Genomic DNA, 23,716 nt, shown 5'->3' with positions numbered 1-23,716 from the left:
GCAGTTGGAAGAGCGAGCGAGACATGTGTGTGTGTTGATGAAGTGACGTCGAGGATGGAAAAAGTGGCAGTTGCCGGCTGAAGGCAGGAGCGCTCGAGGTGGTCGCGACTGCCAAAAATGTTAGCAGCTGAAGCGCGCAGGTGCGTCCCGTCAACCACCTCAAGTCCCAAATACCGGAAGTGAAGAGATGGAGCAGTCAATCGCCTTCGCAATGACTGCTGTACTGAAAGACAACGAAAGACTGAAGACACTTTGTTTTCAAAGTATTTGAATTGATCAAACTCTATGATTGAACAAAATGAGGAAACAAAACGACCAATTTTCAAGAAGAATCAACTCCGTGGTCCACATCCATGTGGCTCTTCAGACTTTTTGCGCCTCCAAGTCATTAGCAACACCCAACCGCCAATCCAGGCACAAGAAACACTTCGCCGTAGGTAGAAGACAAGACAAAAGGAAGAAAGACAAGTAGTACAGCCGTCAACTCAAAGTCGGATCGTCATCATTCCGGCATGCACAAGACGTCGTCGTCGTCAAGAAACAAAAAAAAAAACAAGATCAACACATTACCAAACCCAATCCAGTCAGTCTTTCAGAAAACGCCTCAAACAATCCCGCAATCTAGCAAGGTCACCCTGAAGTTTTGAACATCCACAATTGAACAGTCGTCGATCATCGTTGGCCGGCTTGGGCAGCGCGGCCAGGCTCAACCCAGACGTAGCCTTCGATGTGCTTCCAGCCAGGCGTGCATGAAGAAGGCGCCGGGCCCATCGACGACGGCACCAACATGGTGGTGAAGGATCCTGATCCGGACAGCGTGGTCAAAGTCATCGAAGGGGCAAAGGATGAAATGGTTCCGGTCGGGATTCCTGATGCACCGCCAGAGGCAAGGGTCGACATGTCAGTCGGGACGCTCATAGAGGGAGAACTCACGCCGGACGGACCAGCCGTTTCGGAGATAATTGATGATGCGCCGCCAGAAATGGATGCACTCGCTGAGACGGAGGCTCCCGCTGACACAGACGCGCTGGCACTGACAGAGGCTCCGTTTGAAAGGGATGTTGAGCCGCCAGATGGGGCGCTGGAGGGAAGGGTAATCATTGTCGTCGGCCCAGTAAAGGAGAAGGACGGCGAGGCGGCAGTTCCCGAGGTGGATCCGCTAGAGGGCGCAGGACCTCCAGTTGCGGTCGAGGAAGCACCAGGTCCAGTGCCTTGGCCTGAAGAGCTTGCACCAGTAGGCGCCGGGCCCCCGGAGACTGTGCCAGAGGTGCTTGCACCAGATGGCAGGGTCTGGAAAGTAGTGCCAGTTTGCGTAGATCCTGATCCAGTCAGGGTTCCAGTCGCACCGGTGGTCGGGACAGTACCTCCAGGGCCGATTGACAGCCCAATCGAGACGCCAGCCGAGATATCAGGGAGAGAAAGGGTCGGCAGCGAGATGCTGGGCAGCGAAATCGGGAGCGAAATGCTGGGCAATGAGACTGGCAGCGAAATGCTAGGCAGCGACAAGGGCAAGGAGATGCTCGGCAGCGATACGGGGAGAGAGATGCTCGGCAGCGTCACAGGGAGCTCACTGGACAGGGAGATGGGGAGCGAAATGCTTGGGAGTGAGAGGATCGGCGTCGTCGGCAGAGAAATGATTGGTGTCGTAGGGAGGGAGATGATGCCAGATACATCCGTCGGGAGAGAAAGTATGGGCGTCGTCGGGAGCGATAGAATTGGAGTCGTGGGAAGAGAGACAATGCCCGAAAGATCCACAGAGATTATCGGCGTCGTCGGAAGCGATATGATTGGCGTGGTGGGAAGAGAGACGATGCCCGAAAGATCCACAGAGATTATCGGCGTCGTGGGCAGAGAAATAATGGGAGTCGTGGGAATCGAGATGGCGCCCGATAAGTCACTTGGGAGAGAAATTATCGGCGTTGTCGGGATTGAGAGAATAGGAGTCGTCGGAATCGAGACGATGCCCGAAAGATCCACAGAGACTACGGGCGTCGTGAGCAGAGAAATAATGGGAGTCGTCGGAATCGAGACGATGCCCGACAAATCGCTTGGAAGAGAAAGAATGGGTGTCGTCGGAAGAGAAACAATCTGAGAAAGACTTGGGAGCGAAAGCACCGGGCCTCCGCTCGAAACCGAGGGAATCAATCCGCTGCTCGGCAGGCTAATAGGCAGCAACCCGCTGGTAGAAGCTCCACCCGAGGGAATTAATCCAGTCAAAGAAGGCAAACCACTAACGATGGGCGATGTCTCAGTCAGCAGGCCACTTGGCAGACCAATTGAACCCACTCCTGAAGAAAGCCCCGGAAGTCCAGAGGGCAGTCCAAGACCACCAGAGGAAGCCGCAGAGTTACCAGGAGCAGCCGTAGTCGTTACCGAAACGATGCTCGTGACAGTGACAGTCGGCGTTCCGATGACAACGAACGGAGGGTTGGTGTCCGTCGGGACAACCGTGAAGGTGGTGGTTTCAGTTCCAGGGAATGGCTGGGTGATGGTCTGGATGGGACGAGTGAAGGGGCCAAGCAGATTCGTGGGCGTGAGGATCAGGGGGAGAACATCATCAAGAATGTCGTCAACGAGGTTGTCGACGAGGCTCAGGATTGGATCAACGACAGGGACTTGCCTCTTCCTAAGGGCAACGCCAAGCGGGAGTTGCGCGAAAAAGATGAATGTCGTGCTACCAGGGAGGTATCCTGCAGTCGTCAAGAGAGGGAGGCCAGTTGGTGCTGCCGTGATCGTTGGCTGACCTGTCGGCAGGGAAAGAGATGGCAGTGACAACGAGGGAAGGTCCAAACTGAGCGAGGGAAGTGCCGTCGGAAGGCTCAGTGAAGGAAGATCCAAGCTGAGGGATGGCAGAGCCGTAGGCAAGCTTAATGAAGGCAGGGTAAGTCCCAAGTCGGTGGGAACACTGAGTGATGGTATTGTCAAGCCTAGGTCTGTTGGCACGCTCAGAGAGGGCAGGGTCAAGCCTAAATCTGTGGGAACACTAAGCGATGGCAGTGTAAGGCCAAGATCTGTCGGGAGGCTCAGCGACGGGATCGTCAGGCCCAGGTCAGTCGGTATGCTCAAGGAGGGTACGCTCAAGGACGGCAAGCTAATCGATGGCAGATTTGTGGGCAAAGTGAGTCCCAAGTCGGTCGGCAAGCTAAGCGATGGCAGGGTAAGACCCAGATCAGTCGGAAGACTAAGGGAAGGGAGATTTGTCGGCAAAGTGAGTCCCAAGTCAGTCGGCAGGCTAATCGACGGAAGATTCGTGGGCAAAGTCAGGCCAAGATCAGTCGGAAGGCTTAGAGAGGGAATGGTAAGGCCCAAGTCCGTGGGGAGACTGATTGACGGCAGCGTGAGTCCCAGGTCCGTGGGCAGACTGAGGGAGGGTATCGTAAGACCGAGATCAGTAGGAATGCTCAATGAGGGCAGCGTAATTCCGAGATCTGTCGGCAGGGTAAGGCCCAGGTCCGTCGGCAGGCTCAGAGATGGCAGTGTAAGTCCTAAATCTGTTGGCAGACTGAGCGAGGGTATCGTGAGGCCCAGATCGGTAGGAATGCTCAACGAAGGCAGCGTAATTCCGAGGTCTGTTGGTACAGTGAGGCCTAGGTCCGTCGGCAGGCTCAAAGACGGCAGGGTGAGTCCTAGATCTGTTGGCAGACTGAGCGAGGGTATCGTAAGGCCCAGATCCGTAGGCAGGCTCAAAGACGGCAGGGTAAGTCCGAGGTCAGTCGGAAGGCTCAACGAAGGAATTGTCAAGCCCAAGTCTGTCGGGATGCTAATCGGCGGAAGGCTGAGTCCAAGTGACGGCGTCTGCGTGGGAATGCTCCCTGACGGCAGGGTCAAGCCCAAGTCAGTCGGGATACTGAGCGAGATCGAGGGGAGGGTCAATCCAAGGTCAGTCGGAACGCTAATCGACGGAATCGACAATCCAAGATCAGTTGGCAGACTGAGGGACGGAAGGGTCAGGCCCAGAGATGGAACCTCCGTCGGAATGCTCAGTGAAAGTGAAGGGAGCGTCAAGCCCAAGTCAGTTGGGATGCTCAACGATGGCACAGAAATACCAATGTCAGTGGGTAGGCTGATTGAAGGCAGGCTCAAACCAAGAGAAGGGACCGAGGTCGGGATGCCACTGAGCGATGGCAGAGTCAAGCCGAGATCGGTTGGGATACTAATCGGAGGCAAGCTCAGGCCGAGAGACGGAGCAGATGGAGCGCCGGTTGGAGCACTGACAGAGGGCAGGGTCAAGCCGAGATCAGTCGGGATGCTCAGGGATGGAACGCTCAGAGATGGTACACTGAGAGATGGCAAGCTCACACCAAGGTCAGTCGGGAGACTGATGGAAGGTAGGCTCAATCCAAGAGATGGCAGGGAGGTCGGGATACTGAGCGACGGAAGTGTGAGGCCCAAATCAGTCGGTATGCTCAACGAGGGTACGCTCAACGACGGCAGGCTGAGAGATGGCACGCTGATGCCAAGATCAGTGGGGATGCTGAGGGAGGGCAAGCTGAGCGAAGGTGCTGCGGTGGGAACACTAAGCGATGGAATTGACAGACCCAAATCAGTAGGAATACTGAGACTTGGGACGCTAAGGCTCGGGATACTGAGAGAAGGAGCGCTCAAGGACGGGATGCTCAGGGACGGAATACTGAGGCTTGGTATGCTAAGCGAGGGAGCACTCAGCGATGGGATGCTCAGAGATGGCAGGCTGAGAGAGAGGTCCGTTGGAATGCTCAGCGAGGGAATTGAGAGGCTCAAATCGGTTGGAATACTGAGACTTGGGATGCTCAGCGACGGAGCACTCAGCGACGGGGCACTCAGGGATGGAGCGCTCAGCGATGGGATGCTGAGAGACGGAAGGTCCGTGGGAACACTCAGCGAAGGAATCGACAGGCTCAAATCGGTTGGAATACTGAGACTTGGGACGCTGATGCTCGGGATGCTCAGTGACGGAATGCTCAAAGATGGAAGACTGAGAGAAAGGTCCGTTGGCACACTCAGCGAAGGAAGCGACAGGCTTGGGGCGCTGAGGCTCGGGATGCTAAGACTGGGAGTGCTGAGTGAAGGAGCGCTCAAAGATGGCGCGCTCAGGGAGGGGATGCTCAGGGATGGCAGACTGATAGAAAGGTCCGTCGGAACACTCAGCGAAGGAATTGACAGGCTCGGGATGCTAAGTGAGGGAGCAGAGGGAGCGCTCAGGGACACGTCCGTTGGCACACTTAGCGAAGGAAGGCTCAATCCAAGAGAAGGAAGGTCTGTCGGGATGCTAAGCGATGGCAGCGTAATACCCAAGTCCGTCGGAATGCTCAATCCAAGAGAAGGTGTCTCCGTCGGAACACTGAGGGAAGGCAGTGTCAGACCCAAGTCCGAGGGAAGACTGAGGCTAGGAACATCAGTGGGGATGCTCAGCGACGGGAGGGTCAGTCCCAGATCTGACGGAATGCTGAGGCTCGGGACATTGGTCGGGATGCTCAATGACGGAAGTGTAAGGCCCAGATCAGAAGGCAGCGAAAGAGAAAGTCCTGGAAGACCTGTGGGGCTGCCGCCGCTTCCGCCACCCGTAGATCCAGCACTACCAGTCGACAAGCCCAGGCCGGGGAGACCAAGGTCAAGCGAGAGCGGGTTTTGGCCGGGAAGCAAAATGGCCGCAATGCTCGCCGGGTCGGGAACGGTAGAGTTCGTCTGCGTGTAACATTGGCAGTTGCCGACAGGGCTAAGGTCGAGGTTGATGTTTGCTCCCGGGTAGCCAAGGAGGACGCAGGTGTTGAGGCAAAGTCCGATATTGTTGTCGCTGCTGAACAGGTTTGGAAGAGCAAGGTTGAGCGCAATCTTGATTCCGCACTTGATTTGGAACTGTAGCCCGCCTGCCGAAACCACGCGGTTGTTGTCATCAGGGCACGAGTACGAGGGAGCAGTCGAAGCCCCTGGAATTGGAACAGTGACCGAGACAGACACACCGGGAATGGTCAGCGACGGAAGCGAAAGTGCGCTAGAGAGTCCTGCAAGATCGGTTGGAAGTCCTGCCGATGGCAATGAAACAGATGGCAGAGAAAGTCCTAGCGAAGGCGCTGATGCACCCGCAGAAGGTATACTGATGCCAGGTACTGATGGAGTAAGAGTTGGAACTGACAGGCCGACCGAGGGCACGGAGACTCCCGGAATAGACAATGACGGTACCGAAAGAGAAGGCACAGACAGTCCAATCGATGGCGCAGACAGTGAGGGGACAGGAATCAAGGTAGTAAGTCCACCAACGTCCAGGCTTGAAAGTGATGGCAGAGACACAGCCAGAGAAGGGACTGACAGACTCAGAGCCGAAATCGAAGGAACTGAAACCGCAATAGATGGTACGGACAAGCTAGGGGCCGAAATCGAAGGCAGTGACAGATCCAATGACGATGGCAGCGATACAGCGATCGAAGGCAATGAAAGTCCCGGTGTTGCCGATCCAGAGCCGCCCGGCAAAGAGAGCGAAGGTGCCGCGGTTGGCAATCCAAGGTCCAAGCTGGACAAAGAGAGACCAACCGATGGAACTGACACGCTTGGGGCCGAAATGGCGATCGAGGGAACCGAGATGCATGGTACCGAAACGGCAGCTGACGGAATCGAGACGCTTGGTACTGACAAAGCGACAGAAGGTGCCGAAACGCTCGGTAATGATACCGCAATAGATGGAACTGACACACTCGGTACCGAAACTGCGATAGACGGAACAGAGGCACTCGGCAAGGATAGGGATAGAGATGGTACCGAAGCACTCGGGAGCGAAAGGATATCAGTCGGCACAGAGATGCTCGGCAATGACAAAGCAATAGACGGCACCGAAGCACTCGGCAACGACAGTGAGAAAGATGGCACTGAGGCACTTGGCAGGGAGAGAATGTCCGTCGGTACACTGATGCTTGGGAGCGAAAGAGCCAGGGAGGGTACAGAAGCGCTCGGCAGTGAGATGCTCGGCAGAGAAAGAGCCAATGATGACGGCAATCCAAGATCCAAGCTCGACACACCAGGTGCCGACACACTCGGTGCCGATACTCCTAGGGATGGAACAGAGACGCTTGGTACCGATGCGGCCACAGATGGGACCGTCAGGCTGGGGATAGAAAGTGAGGGAGCCGAGATACTAGGTACCGACAAGCTGGGGACAGACAATGAGGGAGCCGAGATACTGGGCACCGACACGGCCAAAGATGGCACCGATGCGCTTGGGACGGAGAGAGCATCCGAGGGTACCGACACGCTCGGGACAGAAATAGCCACCGATGGAACGGAGATACTCGGTGCTGAGATGCTGGGTACCGACAATGCCACACTCGGGACCGAGACGCTGGGTGCTGAGATGCTGGGAGCAATCGAAGGCGCCGACACGCTTGGGATAGAGATCGCAACACTTGGTATGCTGACGCTGGGTGCGGAGACGCTCGGGACCGAGAGAGCGATAGATGGGGCCGACACGCTGGGTACAGAGATGGCAATTGAAGGAGCCGAGATACTGGGTACAGACAGAGCCACTGATGGCACACTGACGCTGGGGGCTGATACACTCGGGACTGACAATGCCAGGCTCGGGGCAGATACACTCGACGGGAGCGAAAGGTCGATCGAGGAGGGCAGCGAGAGAGCCAAAGAGGATACTCCGGGTAAAGACAGGGCCAGGGACGACGCACTGGGTAGTGAGAGGTCGAGGGAAGATGCACTTGGTACCGAGAGCACGAGAGAAGATGCACTGGGAATCGAGAGCGCCAGGGAAGATGCACTGGGAATCGAGAGCGCCAGGGAAGATGCACCAGGAACCGATAGCGCGAGGGAGGATGCACTGGGCAAAGAAAGCGCAAGAGAAGAGGCCGAGGGCAATGTCACCGCTGGTAGTGAAAGACCGGGTAAGCCACCAGCCTGCGAAGAGACTGCCAAGGAAGATACTCCCAAGGAAGACGCTCCCACTGATGGAAGTCCCGATGTTGCAGGAGAAGCGGATGCAGAAGCAGCTCCGGAGTTCCCAGCGCTTGCGGACGCGGACGGGGAGCCTCCAGATGCAGCTGACGAAGCGGGTGCGCCAGTTGCAGTCGACGAGGGAAAGAGGTCGAATGATGATGCAGACGGGAAAGAGAGCGATCCAGGTGTCATGGAGGCAATCGAGATACTGGCACCAACACCAACTGAGACGCCAAGCGAAGCACTTGCTTGGACGACTGGTGATCGTGAACTGCTCGAAGGTTGAGCGACGGGGACAAGTGTGGCCGATCCAAGAGTGATTTGTCGTCGTTTGAGTTCAGCGACATCTTCGCCGCATGTGGAGACATCGAGAAGTCCGGCAGCGCAGCTCGTCGCCTCGGAGGCACTGACAGAATCATCGGCAAGACAAGACAGGAAAACGTTCAACGTCGAAGAGTGGCAGGCATCGTATGCAGTTTTGGCGTCGTCGCAGTAAGCACCTTCAGACGCTTGGCAGTCTTCCAAAGCGGCAGACTTGTCGCCGCAAGCCTCTGTCTTGATGCATTGAAATCCATATGCACTACTCAATGTCAGTCTCTGCCGATGACTCCGTGAACATTCAAATACTTACAGATCTTGAACACAAGATTCATTCGTGGAGGTTTCGCACGAAGTGTTGAACAACTGGTTGGGTCAGCGCTGCAAAATGACCCTGATTGGCCACTTACCGTGAGAGCCTGGTCGAGTTGCGACTCTGGAAGGTCAGTCTTGCTTGCTTCGGCTTCCTGTCGTCCAGCCACGAATTGCTTGGGCAACAGGCCGGCTTGGGCGACGGGAGAAACGAAACAAACAGCCGCAAAGAGGGAGTGGAACAGCATCTTGCCGGTGCCTCGAAGAAGATCCCGACTTTGGCCGTTTCCACCGTTACTGAGTGAGAATGGGAAGTCACTCTAGCAACTGATGGTGATGACCAGGCAACGGAAGTTCCAGCCATAGTTATAACCCAGCCAACATTGTGCTTCTGTGGGTGGAATGCTTGCGAGTGAGCTGCATCGACTTGGCGAGGCCAAAAATAGGGCTCGACTTTGGAGATACCGTGGCAAACCCTCATCGAGATGCCAAGCGCAAAGCAAGAATGAGATGGGGAGAAAGAAACCACCAAAACAAAATCTCCAGATTCATGGTCAGCGATGGGGCGATTGGAAGATGACCAGGATGTCGGTAGGCTTTTCTTATGGGCGTTGTTCAGACGGTGGGAGCTCAACTCTGTGACGGTGTCCAGTCGATGCGCTCAAGGACTCCTCGAATACGGCGCCGTAGAACTTGTTTCTCACCTTGATCTTTCGATCAGACTGTTCAGCCTCATCGACAACTTTGTCTTGGTGGGCTATTGAAGCAGCATCGTTAGCATGACAAGAAATGCTCGGCGTTGGCGAATCGAAGAGCTTCAATTGCCAAACATCGAGTAAGAATGCGCGGTCCAGCCAGGAGGGAGGCAGCCAAGAAATCGAGATGCTCGCTTGCCTTCTCCTGGCAAAGAATCTTGGGATGTAAACATCTCTTCGTTGGCACATGGCTTTAACCGCACAGCTTGTTGCAGGTTCCATCGTCTCTCAATGTGGGGCATGTTTTCAAGGAGGACAGTTGTTGCAAGAAATTGGATTCGAGTTGAGCGACTGCCAGGTTGCAAACGCAGGAAGATTCGAGGTCGCGAGTTTCGAAGTCCCGTCGAGCGTTTGACGAATGCTCCTCATTCCCTCAAGGATATTGCCGTTGGAAGAAGCCCACTGTACCCTGAGATTACCGATATGCTTGACCAAACAATTGCATGAACGGGATCCTCGATAAGGCAAAATGGTCCTGTTGTCTGATTGGTCTAGGCTGCGCTGGAATGCTTCTGCAGACTTCGCCATCAGTAGGGCAGAAAATGAAAGAAAGAGGCTGAACAGCAAGGAGATGTTCGATGAAGATCGCGTGGGCACTAGGCATGTGCCGAGTCTTTCAACCTCTCGCACTCCTTGCGTCTTGCAGTGGCGGGAGAGGCCATGTTGGAGGACCCCCAGCTCTTGGTCTCGTGAACAAGAGAGGATTCGAGGAGGTTGTCGTGATGGATTCAAACAGCCGCGGCAAAGGGTTCGCGGAAGATTACATGCAGCGACTTTGTGGTTCAAAGATCGACGGCATGAAGATTACCGAGAGCCGCAAGTCGTGAGGTCGTCGTGGTGTGACGCGCCCAATCGGAACGCTCCTTTGGCATACATTCCTGCGAGGAGTAATCGTCTTCCGCATAGCTCTTCGCTGGAGATGAACGCTTGCAGCAGTCAATAGGCAGCCTCCTGAGGGCTCCTGAGGAGCAAAAGTAAAACGAGTCCAAAAATTCCATAGCAGAGGACAAAATCAACGAATGGCGGAGGTGGTTGTGGTCGGAACAAGGGTCTCGCTGCTGGCCGAAGCTCTCGGCCGGTTGACTGGAACAACATAAAGCCGAGGCAGGCACGGACCGATGTCGGCATCCTTCGAGCCCGCCCAAGGGAACCAAAACATCGACCACAAACGGCCATGGCCTTTGACGCCTCCTCATCCGCGCGCTACAACGGTCAGAAGATGCACTACCGCTCGCTTCCTTCGACGCTAACTAAATCACAAGATCATGATTTTTTCTCCGTCTCATCGCAGGCGGTGGAAAAGGAGCATGACAGCAGCGCCGCACCGCAATCCGGACCGGGTGCCTAATCAGTGCCTCGCTTATCAGTACTGTACCTCGGCATCTCCAGATTCGGCGTTGTAGGGCCGAACGTACTTTAGCTTTCAGAAGACACCATGTTCCATTCACGACGCTTTACTCCTCCGTCCCCCTTTCATCGACCCGTACCACAAACATGGCATCGAATCCAGACTGGGTAAAGGCCCTCAAGCCATCTGGTCCCCAAGGCCATGAGCTCCTGGCCCAGGAGCGAGCTCAGAGCAACATCCCTGTGGAGAAGCTCACCGAGTACCTCTTTGGCAAGGACCTGATTGAGCGCAAGAAACGGGTGTTGAAGATTCTGGAACAAGAAAAAGTCTTTGACAAGACTCCAAACTACTACCATGGTCGTGTCGACCGTTTCGAGATCGCCCTCGCTAGAGCAAAGCGCCTGCGTCAACTTGCCGTGAAACACGGTTTCACAGACGACGACTCTCGCTTGGCCAATGACCTCATCAGCGAGCCAACGCCGTACGCTCTACACGAGAGCATGTTCCTGGTGCGTACGACATCAAAATCCCTTCGAGACACTACTGACCTTGATATAGGTCACCCTCAAAAACCAAACCACCCCCGAGCAGCAAGAACTCTTCTACAAAAAGGCCGCAAACTATGAGTACATGGGATGCTACGCTCAAACGGAGCTGGGCCACGGCTCCAACGTTCGGGGACTCGAGACGACCGCGACGTGGAACCCCGAGGACCAGACCTTTACAATTCACTCGCCACACTTGACGTCCGCGAAATGGTGGATTGGATCTTTGGGACGCACAGCAAACTGGGCAGTCGTCATGGCTCAACTTGTGATAGCAGGAAAGCCGTACGGCCCTCATCCATTCATGGTTCCCGTCAGGGACATGAAGACGCACAAGCCGCTGCCCAACGTCCACATTGGCGACATTGGTCCCAAGTTTGGCTACAAGTGAGTACGCCGCGGCACCCGGTTGACAATTGCTGACATGCCCCACAGCACCATGGACAACGGTTTCCTCCTCTTTAACAAGGTCAAGGTCCCGCACGTCAACATGCTTGCCAGATACTCCTGCGTCGACCCCAAAACCAACAAATACATCCGCCCTGAAAAGCCCGCGTTGGTATACGGAACATTGACTTGGGTCCGGAGCAACATTGTCATGCAAGCTGGTGGTGTCCTTGCGCGTGGTGTCACCATTGCTGTCAGATACTGTGCTGTGCGGAGACAGTTCCAGGACAATGACGCCAAGGACCGCAAGGGCGAGACTCAGGTGCTCAACTACACCATGGTGCAGATTCGCTTACTTACGCTCTTGGCCGCAACCTTCGCCCTGCACTTTACTGGCCAGGGAATGATGCGTCTCTACCAGGAGAGTCAGGACAAGATAAATGCTCCCAAGAATGGCGACGGCGGTCGTGCACCCGGCCCAGAAGAGACGGAGCCCGGCAGTGATATTTTGGCCGACATGCACGCGACGTCGTGCGGTCTCAAGTCGCTCGCCAGCTCGACCGCTGCCGAGGGTCTGGAGGTCTGCCGCCGTGCCTGCGGAGGCCACGGCTACAGCAGCTTCAGCGGCATCGGCACGTGGTACGCGGACTACCTGCCCAACGTGACGTGGGAGGGCGACAACTACATGTTGACGCAGCAAGTGGCGCGGTACCTCCTCAAGTCTGCCCGCAGCGTCCTCCGCGGTGACAAGCCGACCAACGACACTACGACCATCCTCACCGAATTCCTTTCCAAGTCTGACATGGGCGCGGCCTTTGACGTGCTTGGTAAAGACGAGGACATTGTCGCCGCTTTCGCTTGGCGCACTGCGTTCCTTACCTTCGAAGCGCTCAAGCAGCGCGATGAGCAGAAGAAGCCCTGGAACGACCTGCTCGTCGACTTTTACCGTCTCAGCAAGGCCCACTCGCAGTACCTCATCGTCAAGAGCTTCTACGAGACGATCCACTCGGCCAAGTCCCGCCCCGAGTACGACCCCGAGATGCACACAATCATGTACAAGCTGTTCCGACTTTACTCGCTGCACACGCTCGAGAGCGAGGCTTCAGAGTTCTACACGTCGGCCGCCGTCACGGTGCGCCAGATTCAGCTGTGCCGCACCAGCGCCGTCATGAAGCTGCTCAAGGAGATTCGGCCGCACGCCGTGCGTCTGGTCGACGCGTGGGACTTTCCCGACTGGCAGCTCGACAGCAGTCTGGGCCGCTTCGACGGCAAGGTCTACGAGGACATGTTCAAGCGCGCCAGCGAACTCAACCCGCTCAACGGCATCACTGTCGACCCGTACCCGAACAGCCCGACGCTGTTCAAGGAGAACAAGAGCGCCGAGTTCAAGGCCAAGTTGTGATTTGAGAGTTGTTTACTGTGTTGCTGTTCATATGGCAGAATGCCTGTTTTGATCGGACGGAGTCTTTGGCAGAATCTGCTTGCAGATGGGTGGATATTTTGGTCGACTGATTGGTAGACCGATTTGTTGGTTTTTTGAAGTTGGCGTTTGTCTATTCATCTAGAGCACGATCTACACGAGGTTTTTCCCTACCATCTAGACATTTAACTAAGACCGTAGATAAAACTCATCTCTTCCTACTCTTCAGCTCTGCTCACCCCAAAAGCCCTTGGTTCGTGCGATTTCGGAGAGCTGTCAATCAGCCGCAGAACATGCCGCTTTCACATGCCATCAGCCGCCGGGCCCTGTGGTCTGTCGATTACATCACCAGTCCCCCAAAACAAACAGTAGTCGGACCGTTGCAATCAGAGGACGTCCGTCCGGCTTTTTGCATGTGAAAGACCTGGGCTGGCAAGAGCCGCATGCACTAGTCATGCCCACCGTCTCAGCCTTACGAGGCACGTGGACGTCGTTGGCGCTGCTTCGTGGCGGGAGGACTGTGTGCAGCTAAAGGTGGCGGCTGCAAATTTGTGTATAGTATGGCAAGGGAACGGAAGAGTGCTCTCGAGTCTGTATTTCGGCGTTGGATGATTTTATGGAAGCTGTGTTGGCGGCTGGTGCGTTCTTTCTATCTTCAAGCAAAGAAGATGTACCACAGCATCGACCAGAGTTATTACAGCAGCCATCCATCAAGAACCTATCCAAAAATCGGACGGCAAGAATAAATCGAGAAAAAAGAAATATGCGAAGCTCTATTCGTGTGCGAAAATGAATTGCTCCTGCCATGCTCGATAACAATTTTCTCAAAATTATATCTCTGACTTAATTCGTGTAGACATACATGAACAACAACACAAAACCTCAAAAAGTCGACAAAAATCCACAGCGCCACCCCAAGCACTCAAACCCCAATCAAACCTCTCCTTCCATTAACCCCCCATCCTCAACAGCTCTTCCCACTCCAAAAACAACCGCCAAACCCCCCGTCCAACTTGCCAAACCATCCATCCATCCCCGCACCCCCTCAACTCACCAATATAAGCGGCAGACTAAGGTCCCAATCTCATTACACCAAGAACGAATACCTGCCAGCTAGGCTCTATGGCGCAATGGTAGCATACTGCACTCCCTACTCTCCCGTTTTGTCTGGCCGTTCTTTTGCCGTTTGATTGGTAGGGGAGGCGGCTGGGCGGCGCTGGGCGTAGCTGGGCAGGGAGGGAGGGAGGCAAGGGGTGGTGGGTGGGTGACAAATGGGGAAGGAGGAGGGCGTTCGAGTCTGGGAGCGCGCAGACAGGAAGAGTTGTGTGGTTTTGTTTTGCCCGGGGGGTGGGGGGGGGGGGGGGGGGGGGGGGGGGGGGGGAAAGGAGGGAAGAGATGGCATTCTCTCTTTTGCGTGGCACTGGTGGGTGGATGGCGTGGGATTGTCCACAGGTACAGGTGTGTGTGTAGGTAGGTAGGAGATGAGCGGGACGGACGAGGCAGAGAGAAAGAGAGAGGAACGACGCTGCCGGCGTCCACTAATGTGCCCGCCTGCCCCAGACAGACAGTCTTACATTTCCACCACCACCAACTCGTTTTGCGGCAGGCCGGCCATGACGGGAACACGCCCACACGCTTGGTTTGCTGCCTCGCTACTAGGAGTCACTACAACATGTCGCTTCGTGTCATGCAATAATAATGACGGAAGCGCGAGCAACAAAAAGAAGCCATCCATCTCGACGCCCATCCGGTGGGCGAGCCCTGGCCTGGCAAGCGTCCACAGCAGGCAGCAGTGATGAGTGGTACGAAGACTCCTCCAAGTCCGCGCACGCACGCCCGCCCTTGCGTCTCTTGAGGAAAGCGATCTCGATCCACTCGCTGGGGCGCGTCACGCAAGGGGGCGGACGAACCTCAGCTCAGGGGCCAAGGCCAAGGCCAAGCGATGCCATGAGGGACGGGGGGCAATTAACCCAACGTGTGGGGCGGCGAGCGGCCAAGAGCAGCATGCAGGTGACTGACTGACGCGAGGGACTGACTGGCTCGTTGGTAGCAAAGAAGAAGAAGAAGAAGAGGAGGAGGAGGAGCAGAAAATCGACAAAGAGGACCTCCCTCTGTGTGTGATGGACAGAGTCACAAATCATCATGTATCGCGCATTCCAGCACCACCGCACGCCATTCGCAGTCGCAGTCGCAGTCGACGCCCGCTCGCTGGCACGGCGAGGACAAAACGCCAGAAAACGCCGGAAAACGCGCAATCAAGCGCGTGACGACTGACGAATGACAATACAACTCCACCGCTCGCTTGAGTAGGGAGGAGGAGGAGGAGGAGGAGGAGGAGGAGGCCGAGAGAAACCAAGTAGCAAAGTTGCCGCATGCATGCAGACACTGGCAATGGAGATGAGATGGTGTGTAGACAGAGAGATAGAATTGTTCGAACGCTGATGAAGCGTTGGCGCTGTCCAACTTTTTCCTTTTTCCTTTTCCCTCTCTTCTCAAGGGTGTGTATGTGTGTATACAGAGGAGTCCCCAAGCGCACAAGTCCAGGCAGGCGTGCCGTGCCTACATGTAGGAACTATACCTAGGTTGGATTTCTTTCCGATTTCCACCTGCGGCCGACTTGAGAGAGGGGAATTTTCGGGAGGGAGGATGTGAATGAAGAAGATCTTTGCTTTTTTTTTTTTTTTTTGTGCGTGCGTGCTTTTGTATGCTATGATACAGACAAATGCCACCGACCGACCAACCCATGATGCGGAAAATACAGTTTTCGTGTCGAGCGTGCGTGCGTGCGCGCGCCATGCGGTTACCTCCCTCCCTAACCATCCAAAAATGCAAGTGCGTGCCATGAAAGATCAAGAACCTACCTACTCAGCGTCCCGCGGTCCTCCACGCCGCAATCATGATGATGATGATGACGCAAGCCTCATTTGACGCCGGGAATGCACTTGTCCTCGCCGGCACCCAGCTCCTCTGTAGTCCACGCCGCGACCTTGGCCTGTGGCGCGTTTGCGTCTGCGCTTCCGGCGCCGACCTTGCGCCCGCCCTGCTCGCGCTTCACGCGGCAGTACATGCCGACGTCGCGGTCCCAGATGAACTGCCAGATGACGCCGACCCACGAGGGGTGCTGGGGGAGGGGTTCGTAGAACTCCTTGGCGATGCGGTTGAGCTCCCACAGCCGCGTCCACGGCACGGCGGGGAAGTCGTGGTGCTCGTTGTGCAGGCCGACGTTGTAGGTGAAGAAGTTGAGGGGGCCGTAGTAGCTAAAGGTCTCGGGGACGGGGGCGAGCCTGCCGGCAGCGGCGAGGGCGGGGTCTTTTGCATCGCGCGGCTGCTTCTCAAAGACGTAGTGCTCGGCGATGAAGTGGCCAGCGCAGGGGTGCAGCGACCCGGCGAGGAAGCTCGACATGATCAGGTACCACAGCGCGTTGGCGCCGCACGTGGTGACCAGCGCGTAGTCAAACGCCACCTGCGCGGCAATGTTGAACAGGTGGATCCGCGAGATGGGCAGCTGGTAGATGAACATGGGACGCAGCGCGTAGAAGAAGATTTGGCACGTGGCGAAGAAGGCCTTGCCCATGACCGAGTCGAGGAACATGGCTTCGAAGGCTGTCGGGAGGTCCGTGTCGAGGCCTTCGACGCCGAGCGACTTGTGGTGCGTCAAATGGTATGGCTGCCGACTGTCAGAAGAACGTTCGAGTCGAACGGGAGCCTGCGTACCCTGAACGAAGCGCTGTACGGTATGCCAATGGGGATGTTTGCAAAGACGGCAAACAAGCGGTTCGCCATGGGCGACTTGAAGGCCAGGTTGTGCGAGATTTCATGGATGGCCAGGAAGATGTTTTGGTTTGCCGTGGCGCCGATTATGTAGGCCGTGAGGAAGAAGGGCCATGAGAAAATGGGCGTGTTGCGGAGGAGGTATGCGCAGGCGACTTGGAGGGCGACGACTCCGGTGACGACGTATTTGGTCAATGGCTCTGGCCCGCAGAGCTTGGTGACCTGCCAGCAAACGTCAGCAGTCGTCGGCAGTCCAGTGAGGCCAGAGAGGAGGCAATTACTTCGGGGTGCGCCTTGATAATGGCCATGCGGCGGGTGCGGTGTGGCTCTTCGGTGTAGGTCCAGAAGAAGTCATTTTGGTCGGGCTTCTTGGGCGAGGCGCGGTCGACCGTCGCAGTCGTCGTGGCCGTCTGCATCATGGCCGAGGGATTGGAAAACGAAAGAGTGGCGACGGTGGGTTGTAAAGCGACAGAGGCGGTTGGAGTGGAGATTTGGGGTTGGGGTTGACGTGTAACAGTATCGATAAGATCAGGCCGGGATCACCAGACGGTGGAATGGACATGGCCATTTTCTGGAACGAGCTTAACTGCGCCTCCAAAGCTTGGTGGCAACAGCCGGGCATTTTATTTGGACGTCTTGAATTTGTACATTGCGCTCTGCATGCGAGAAATGCTCCGTCTATAGAGTGAATGCTTTGTCTACCGCCCAATGCTTTCCGCCTCTTTACAAAACACCACGGCATTCCCGATGAGCTTCGGTCTGCCATGCGTAGTCGACCACTCTTCCATCTTCTATTCCGAGAGACGGACCTTGGAGCGCCCAAATCGACAGTCCCCGCGGACCGCGACGCAGCTGCAGGAAGTCCGCAAGCCAGACCTGACCTCTCCCACTGTCTATCCGTCTCCAGGCAGACGTCTTCATAATGCTCCAAGTCCTTCTACTTTTGATCCTCTTGCATGCATGCCCAGGGTATCCATATCAACCTAGCAGCACCCAGCCCTATCCCCACGCCCGCGTACTCCGCCATGGTCCGCACCCCCTCACACCTTCCGCGTAACCCTCAACAAAAAGATATTCTGCCTCTTATAAACCTCCTCATCCTCATCATCCTCAACCGCCTTGACGTCAAACCTCTTCTTAAGCTCCTTTACAAAATGCGCGTCGGCGCGTCTGCGCTTCTTGAAGCAGAACCAACAGACCGTGCGCGGGCCAATCAGGTCCGCCAGCGTCTGCAGCAGCAGCGGGAAGGCTGGCTCGTAATAGACGCAGTCGGCGGCGAGGATGACGTCGGGAGGGAGCGGGAGGGATGGGGGAGAGGCGGTGCCCCAGTCGAAGATGAGCGGGCGCACGAGCGAGGTCAGGTTGTTGAGGGCTGTGTTTTGCACCATGAGGTCGAACATGGGCTCTTGGTCGGTGATGTAGAGGGGCGGTTGGAGTGACGGCGACGAGGAGTCCTTTTCGTTGAGGACGGTGGTGTTGATGCTGCCGTCGTCGTCGCCGCGCAGTCGACACCCCAGCGCGACGGCCAGGCCGACGAGTCCGCCGCCTGCGCCCAGCTCAATTCTGTCGCGTCGCCATTAGCATCCATAGTATAGACATACCAATCTCACACCCCCCGCCGACATCACCTTGGGCGGGCATACAAACATCGACTGTCCGACCAACCCGCCCTCCTCCCTCCCACCGTCCCCATACTTCCTCAACAAATACCGCGCCAATACCATACCAGCGGGCCAAAGCTGGCCACCGCAACCACCCTTCAAGTCCTCATGCAAGCGCAGCGGGCGGTGCGCGGGGAGGAGGCCGTCGAAGTCGAGTGACGCGGTGCCGGCCGCTTTGTATTCGGGCAGGGAGACGAGGTCGGTGCCGAAGGACGCCAGGAAGGGATCTCCCTCGTCCGCCGCGCCGGCGGGGGAGGCGGCTGGTGCTGCTGGGGTGCGTGACGGGGATGATGATGGTGCGGCGGCGGGAGCCGCTGTTGCGGTTGCGGTCGACATGGTTGCGTCGTTTGCCGTTTCGGTCGTTAGTGGCAATGGATGGATGGGAGAGGGACGGGAATAATATGAGGAAAAGTTGGTGGGAGAGGGTTCGTAGGGCTGGCTGGCTGCGTGGGCTGCTGCGTGGGCTGGGCTGGACCGGCGTCCGCATCGTGGGAATTCTTATCGTTATCTGTGAATCGACGAAAACGACGGAAAAGGCACCGGACTAGGAAGTCTAAGTAGTTGTATCTTCACATCATCACCACATCAATGCTTCTTCTTCTCGAGGCCGATATCGATTGCCGATACTACACAATATTATCTTTCGAGACTCCCATCGACACGGCCCCATTGTGTTGTCTTTTTGAGGATTTTTAAAAAAAGTCTGATTCCAATCGCCAACATTGCTTTTTCTTCGTGCTCAGACTTTCTCCCTCTCCCACGTACCCCATCTCCCCGACTTCGCCTCGCTATGTTTACGTTGGGATTTGATGTGGAATGAACAAAAGGGGAGAGCTGGTATCCTTCCATTTCGCTGAGAAATGAACACACAAAACCTCGCCAGACGCCTGTGCCGCTGCAAAAAAAAGGCGTCTCTCTCTCAATATCATCTTGCTTTACAGGCCGTAAATGTCCCACCCGTCCAGGCTGGAGCTCCCGCGCCTGACTTTGGAGCCCGCTGCCCGACTGGCGGATGCATCCGACTGCGATCCAAGAGCAACACTCGCCTCCAGCTCTTCGTTCAGTCATAGCTCGTCGTCGTCAATCTCCGACGGCTTCAGCAGACCGCCAACCTTGCTGGCACGCTCGCGCTCCTGCTCCCTGGCCGCCTTGGCCGCCTGCTCGCGCTCCTCGGCGAACAACTCGGCGTTGTCGCCAGAAAACTCCTTGAGCGAGATGAGGAAGTCGCGGAGGATGAGCTTGAAGCGCGTGAGGTCGCCGTTGTTGGCGAGGAGGCCGTCGATGAAGTTTGAGATTTGGATGCTGTCATTGTTAGCAAGATTCTGCGACCAAGCGGACTTGACTTACGTTTGCAGGTTCGGGAATGCGTTGGCAAGGAGGTTGCCGACAAAGTTCTTCAAAAAGTCGCGATTCGACGTGCCGGCAGGGGCCATGTCGGGAGTGTAGATGGGGCCTTGAATCTTGCCAGTCTCGACCAGCCAGAACAATCTCGAGAGAAGGACAGACTGCTGCTTGAAGCCCGCCTTGTGGTCGCTGTCGGTGAGGACGAAGAAGACATCCTGCAGAATTGTCGTGTAGAAGCTCTGGAAAAAGGCGTTGCAAGTCTGCGGGTCAGTCTCGGACATGTTGGTAATGAGCTCAAAGCACATCATCAAGCCGGCGCCTTCGACCTCACGGTTGTCGTGCTTGCTTGCCCACATGCAAGAGTCAATGACGAACTTGAACGTCCGGGCATCGAGCTTAAGGAGAGCGGGGAAACAACGCAGGTTGATGGTGCGGAGGAGCTTGAAGAACTCGACACGGTGGTCGGGGTACTCGGAAAAGTCCTTGTTGATCATGTCGAGCGTGCATTCGAAGACGGCGTCCATGATGTTCATGATTTGGTCCTCCATCATTCCCTGCTCAAGTGTCAGCTCTGCTGTCGAATTATCAAGGGCGAAGTACATGGAGTTGCATGTATTTGCTGAGATTGGGTCTCCAACGTACATGTAGCTTGTTGATGATGGTCGTCATGACGTTCAAAACTTCAGCTTCGCGAGCGTCGGGAACGTTGCGCTTGTAGTCAAGCAGGACGGCTTCGAGAAGACCAGGGACCAGGGTGCTGTGGACCATTTCGAGATCGTCGGCCCGCTCAACGTACGTGTTGATGAGCTTGAGAATCTCCTTCTTGATGGTGCGGAGGCCGCGCACCCTCGGCATCTTGGTGGCAATGTTGCCGTCACGCTGGACAGCCGCGTCGATGAGGCCGCTCGATGCCCTGTACATCAGCAGCATGTCCATGTAGATCCGGCCAATCTGAGGGTAAAAGTAGCTGCCGATCGAACTGCAAGCGGCGACATTGGTCTTCATGATGTTGCCAATGATCTTGATGGTCTCGCCGTCTTCGAGGATGCTGGGGTCCTGGTTGGCCGACGCGATGATTTGTTCCCAGGCCGTGTTGGGGAGAGCCATGAGCTCCTGAATGAGGCGCTCCTGGATGGACTTTTGACCCTGCGCGCTAATCATGTAGCCGCACGCCTCGTAAAAGGTGTGGATCTGCTGGGGGTTCAAGTCACACGTCGTCTTGCGCAGGTTGCGGACAATCTCGTCGATAAAGGGCTCGCTCTCGCCGGGCTGCAGAGCAACGAAATGTCTCCGACACTTGTTTGCAATTTTGATGAATGTGTCGCAAGCCATGTCCTGAACACCTGGTCCATGTTAGCAAATTGTATAGCTCAGAAAATGCTCGACTCACCCTCGTGCGTCTCGTGCATAAACTCAAAGAGCTTGTTGACGACAGTCTTGAGGAACTTCCAGTGGGCCTTGAGGAAGCGCGGATATTGGCCGACAATGTACATGATGTTGGACGCAACGACGGCCTTGTTGTCCTTGCCGCGCTTCATTTCCGTCAGACCCAACAGATCCTTAATCACAGTGACGAGGAACCTCTTCTCCGTCTCCTCGTTCATGGCACCAGAGATGGAGCCAATGGCCCAGCAAAGCGTGTTGCAGTTTGCCCAAGACCATTCGCTGCCGTCGACCTGGCGGGCGAGCTTTTCCGTCATGATGTTCTCCGTGTCGTTGACGTCCAAGTGCGTCAAGAAGACCAGGCACTCCCTGGTCGACTTGTAAAGCTGGATGGTGTCCGACTCCTTGACGAATTCGCGCACGATTTCGCCCTCGTCGTTCTCTACAATCAAGACTTCCTCGGGCCTCACCATCTTCTCAATCATGACCGTACGCAGGTTCGTGAGGACCTCGCTGTACTTGTGCTTGCGGAGAGGGTAATTTGCGAGAAGGTTCGGGTCGCGAGCGCCGCCGTTAGCGAGACCGCCGAGACCCATGTTGATGAGGGGATTGATGTCGCCAATGGGCAGCTGCTGCATCTCGTCGTACAGCTCCTGAACGAGTTTGGTCCAATACTCGAGACAAATTTTGAAAATCTCCCGGTCGTCTATCTGGCTGATGCGAATGAGGTAAAAGTGGCCGTGCGTGAGAAAGTCGCGGTTCGGAAGGTTTTCTATGAGACTGAGGTGCATGGAGAAGAAGTTGGTCAGGAAAAGCGCAAGATTCTGCACAAACTCTTGATCTCTGCTGTTGCTGTTAGCATACGTAGTCTTGAGATCAAGAGTGAGTGGGATAATCTTGGAGATTTCCGTGAGGGTGTCGGTAAACATCTGGACCAGCTTCTCGTTGTAGGCCGGCTCCGTGTGCAGACTGGCAATTTCGGTCAAGCACTTGAGAGTGATGTTGCGAAACTCGGGCACCTCGAGGAATCTGCTCCGGAGCGTCTCGATCAAGCTGACTCCGCTTGGAGGTGTCTCGAAGATGTAGCCGAGGGGAATCCAGTTGAGGAAGCGCAGCAGGGTCTCCAGGGTGGCCTTGATGAGGCTGGCTTGCTCGGCAGTCCTCAAAACTTCGGAGCAGAGTTGGTAGATGGACGTAAACTCATCGCACATGCTCTGCTTGAGCTCTTTTGTCTTGGAGGACGTCATCTGGTCGGCGGAAAAGTCAAAAACTTCTTCGGACAGGAGGCGCAGGATGGCCATGTTGTTTTCGCAAATGGGCAGGCTGCTGTGGCACGACGAAATGATTTCGTTGATGAAGGTCGGCCAGTTGTGCGGCCACTCCTGCTTCAGGATGGAGACCAGGACGAGGTTGAGCTTGTTGAGCAGGGTGCGGTTGGTCCGGAGGCTCTCCTCGGTGCTCGAGGTCTGGATGATGAAGTTGACGACGAAGTTGCGGATTCCTACGCGTGATGGTCAGCAAGACTCGGACAGGGCACATTGGATTGAGTGGTCGCAAACCTTGACATTGGTCGCGAGGCAGCACTTTCCACCTCGTCAAGATGACGCTGTCAAGAACCTGCAGTCCCAGGTCTAGTCAAGTCAGCGGCGAACTTGTGGCAATTGTGGGGATACATGCACTTGGTCTGCGGGTATGCCGCATCTTGTAATATCTTATCGACGAGGAGCCATGCGTCGGGGTTCTCTTTGAACTGCGGAGCGGTCAGGTCAGGCTTGACAAGTTTGCTTGGAGGTGAAGGGTACCTGGTTCAGCGAGAGCTGGGCTTGCTTTTGCTATTTGAGGAATCGAGTCAGCCAGCTGTACAGCTCATGCGGTTGGTGGTGGACTTGCAGTGTCGCCTCTGCCTTCGTAAAAGGCGCGGACAGTGGCGTCCAGCTCTTCGATGGTGGGCATCGACATGGTCAGAGCTGGACTGGGTGAGGCTGCTCAAAGGCGGCGGCAGAAGTGTGGACGTGGACTCGACGGGGTGTGCGCGCGCTCAATGCCGGGCTGTCGAGTTCATGCGCAGGCGAGAGGAGAGAGTGGTAGAGGTTGGCGTTTGCACGCGGAAGCGCGATGGCGGGGCAAGGTTCGCGGCGGGCGCAGGCAGCGTGCAGGATCCGCGCAGCTCTCGAGAGTTTTGAGCCTTGACGACGAGCGCGATGCAAGGTTGAGGGGAGAAACGCGAAGGGTCAAAAGGGCGAGGCGGTTGAGAGAGTGTCTTGGGGGTTATGAGCACGCGAAAAGGAAGAGCAGACTCAGCAAAGATACAGACTGAGAGTTGTCGATGGAGAGTACGCGGGCGGTCACGAGCCGGCAAGAAGCTGACTAAGGCACGACGAGAGCTTTGCCCCCAACACGAGTCTCTCTCAAGGTGATTGATGCTGCCGGCTGCTTCTTGTCACCACCTGCGTGTTCTGTCACCACCGACGTGGCCGCCGTCTCTCCTCTCGGAAGTACCAGGGAATACTAATCTCCATCCTCAGTGGTGGTCTCTGCCTCATTTCCTCATTATTCAG

At 56.0% G+C, this 23,716-nt stretch overlaps 7 protein-coding genes across 7 annotated transcripts; 3 read left to right on the top strand and 4 right to left on the bottom strand.

The window, feature by feature from the left end:
• Positions 1-300: 300 nt before the first annotated feature.
• BKA78DRAFT_384129 (uncharacterized protein) lies at positions 301-6,562 on the bottom strand (the record flags this gene model as incomplete). The annotated part of the gene is made up of 2 exons (XM_066893088.1): positions 301-6,086; positions 6,394-6,562. The coding sequence occupies 2 exons, from the start codon at positions 6,560-6,562 to the stop codon at positions 673-675; spliced, it is 5,583 nt and encodes a 1,860-aa protein (XP_066738891.1). The 3' UTR covers positions 301-672.
• A 210-nt stretch (positions 6,563-6,772) lies between these two features.
• On the top strand, positions 6,773-8,200 carry BKA78DRAFT_357770 (uncharacterized protein; the record flags this gene model as incomplete). The annotated part of the gene is made up of 1 exon (XM_066892276.1): positions 6,773-8,200. The coding sequence occupies one exon, from the start codon at positions 6,773-6,775 to the stop codon at positions 8,198-8,200; it is 1,428 nt and encodes a 475-aa protein (XP_066738890.1).
• Positions 8,201-9,469: 1,269 nt separating this feature from the next.
• On the top strand, positions 9,470-10,349 carry BKA78DRAFT_328673 (uncharacterized protein). The gene has a single exon (XM_066889613.1). It carries the CDS (start codon positions 9,769-9,771, stop codon positions 10,240-10,242), a length of 474 nt encoding a protein of 157 aa, XP_066738889.1. The 5' UTR covers positions 9,470-9,768; the 3' UTR covers positions 10,243-10,349.
• A 444-nt stretch (positions 10,350-10,793) lies between these two features.
• Positions 10,794-12,981, top strand: BKA78DRAFT_259123 (acyl-CoA dehydrogenase/oxidase C-terminal; the record flags this gene model as incomplete). Its single annotated transcript, XM_066885339.1, has 3 exons — positions 10,794-11,156; positions 11,206-11,579; positions 11,628-12,981. The coding sequence occupies 3 exons, from the start codon at positions 10,794-10,796 to the stop codon at positions 12,979-12,981; spliced, it is 2,091 nt and encodes a 696-aa protein (XP_066738888.1).
• A 2,702-nt stretch (positions 12,982-15,683) lies between these two features.
• On the bottom strand, positions 15,684-17,334 carry BKA78DRAFT_328668 (fatty acid desaturase-domain-containing protein). The gene is made up of 3 exons (XM_066889612.1): positions 17,052-17,334; positions 16,714-16,992; positions 15,684-16,666 (listed from the first exon to the last, which is right to left on the bottom strand). Exons 1-3 carry the CDS (start codon positions 17,187-17,189, stop codon positions 15,920-15,922), a joined length of 1,164 nt encoding a protein of 387 aa, XP_066738887.1. The 5' UTR covers positions 17,190-17,334; the 3' UTR covers positions 15,684-15,919.
• A 476-nt stretch (positions 17,335-17,810) lies between these two features.
• On the bottom strand, positions 17,811-18,767 carry BKA78DRAFT_259698 (putative methyltransferase-domain-containing protein; the record flags this gene model as incomplete). Its single annotated transcript, XM_066885397.1, has 2 exons — positions 17,811-18,333; positions 18,436-18,767. 2 exons carry the CDS (start codon positions 18,765-18,767, stop codon positions 17,811-17,813), a joined length of 855 nt encoding a protein of 284 aa, XP_066738886.1.
• A 364-nt stretch (positions 18,768-19,131) lies between these two features.
• On the bottom strand, positions 19,132-23,444 carry BKA78DRAFT_66066 (CRM1 C terminal-domain-containing protein). Its single transcript, XM_066893539.1, has 8 exons — positions 23,049-23,444; positions 22,961-22,990; positions 22,836-22,908; positions 22,718-22,789; positions 21,166-22,659; positions 20,376-21,118; positions 19,779-20,329; positions 19,132-19,733 (listed from the first exon to the last, which is right to left on the bottom strand). Exons 1-8 carry the CDS (start codon positions 23,115-23,117, stop codon positions 19,496-19,498), a joined length of 3,270 nt encoding a protein of 1,089 aa, XP_066738885.1. The 5' UTR covers positions 23,118-23,444; the 3' UTR covers positions 19,132-19,495.
• Between the last annotated feature and the right edge of the window lie 272 nt (positions 23,445-23,716).

This window comes from Phyllosticta capitalensis, assembly GCF_038381095.1.
Source record: "Phyllosticta capitalensis strain CBS 128856 chromosome Unknown BKA78scaffold_13, whole genome shotgun sequence".
In the NCBI taxonomy this organism is placed as follows: Eukaryota; Fungi; Ascomycota; class Dothideomycetes; order Botryosphaeriales; family Phyllostictaceae; genus Phyllosticta; species Phyllosticta capitalensis.
The sequence above is the reverse complement of the archived record's forward strand: the minus strand, read 5'-3'. Positions and strand labels throughout refer to the sequence as shown.

Bases quoted from the DNA above. Each gene is read 5' to 3' on its own strand.
- BKA78DRAFT_328673 (XM_066889613.1), top strand. From the start codon at position 9,769: ATGGTCCTGTTGTCTGATTGGTCTAGGCTGCGCTGGAATGCTTCTGCA.
- BKA78DRAFT_66066 (XM_066893539.1), bottom strand. From the start codon at position 23,117: ATGTCGATGCCCACCATCGAAGAGCTGGACGCCACTGTCCGCGCCTTT. The intron at 22,909-22,960 runs GTACCCTTCACC...ACCGCTCCGCAG, and splicing joins CCCAGCTCTCGCTGAACCAG to TTCAAAGAGAACCCCGACGC. The intron at 20,330-20,375 runs GTACTTCGCCCT...ACACTTGAGCAG, and splicing joins GCAAATACATGCAACTCCAT to GGAATGATGGAGGACCAAAT.
- BKA78DRAFT_328668 (XM_066889612.1), bottom strand. From the start codon at position 17,189: ATGATGCAGACGGCCACGACGACTGCGACGGTCGACCGCGCCTCGCCC. The intron at 16,993-17,051 runs GTAATTGCCTCC...GTTTGCTGGCAG, and splicing joins TTATCAAGGCGCACCCCGAA to GTCACCAAGCTCTGCGGGCC. The intron at 16,667-16,713 runs GTACGCAGGCTC...GACAGTCGGCAG, and splicing joins CGTACAGCGCTTCGTTCAGG to CCATACCATTTGACGCACCA.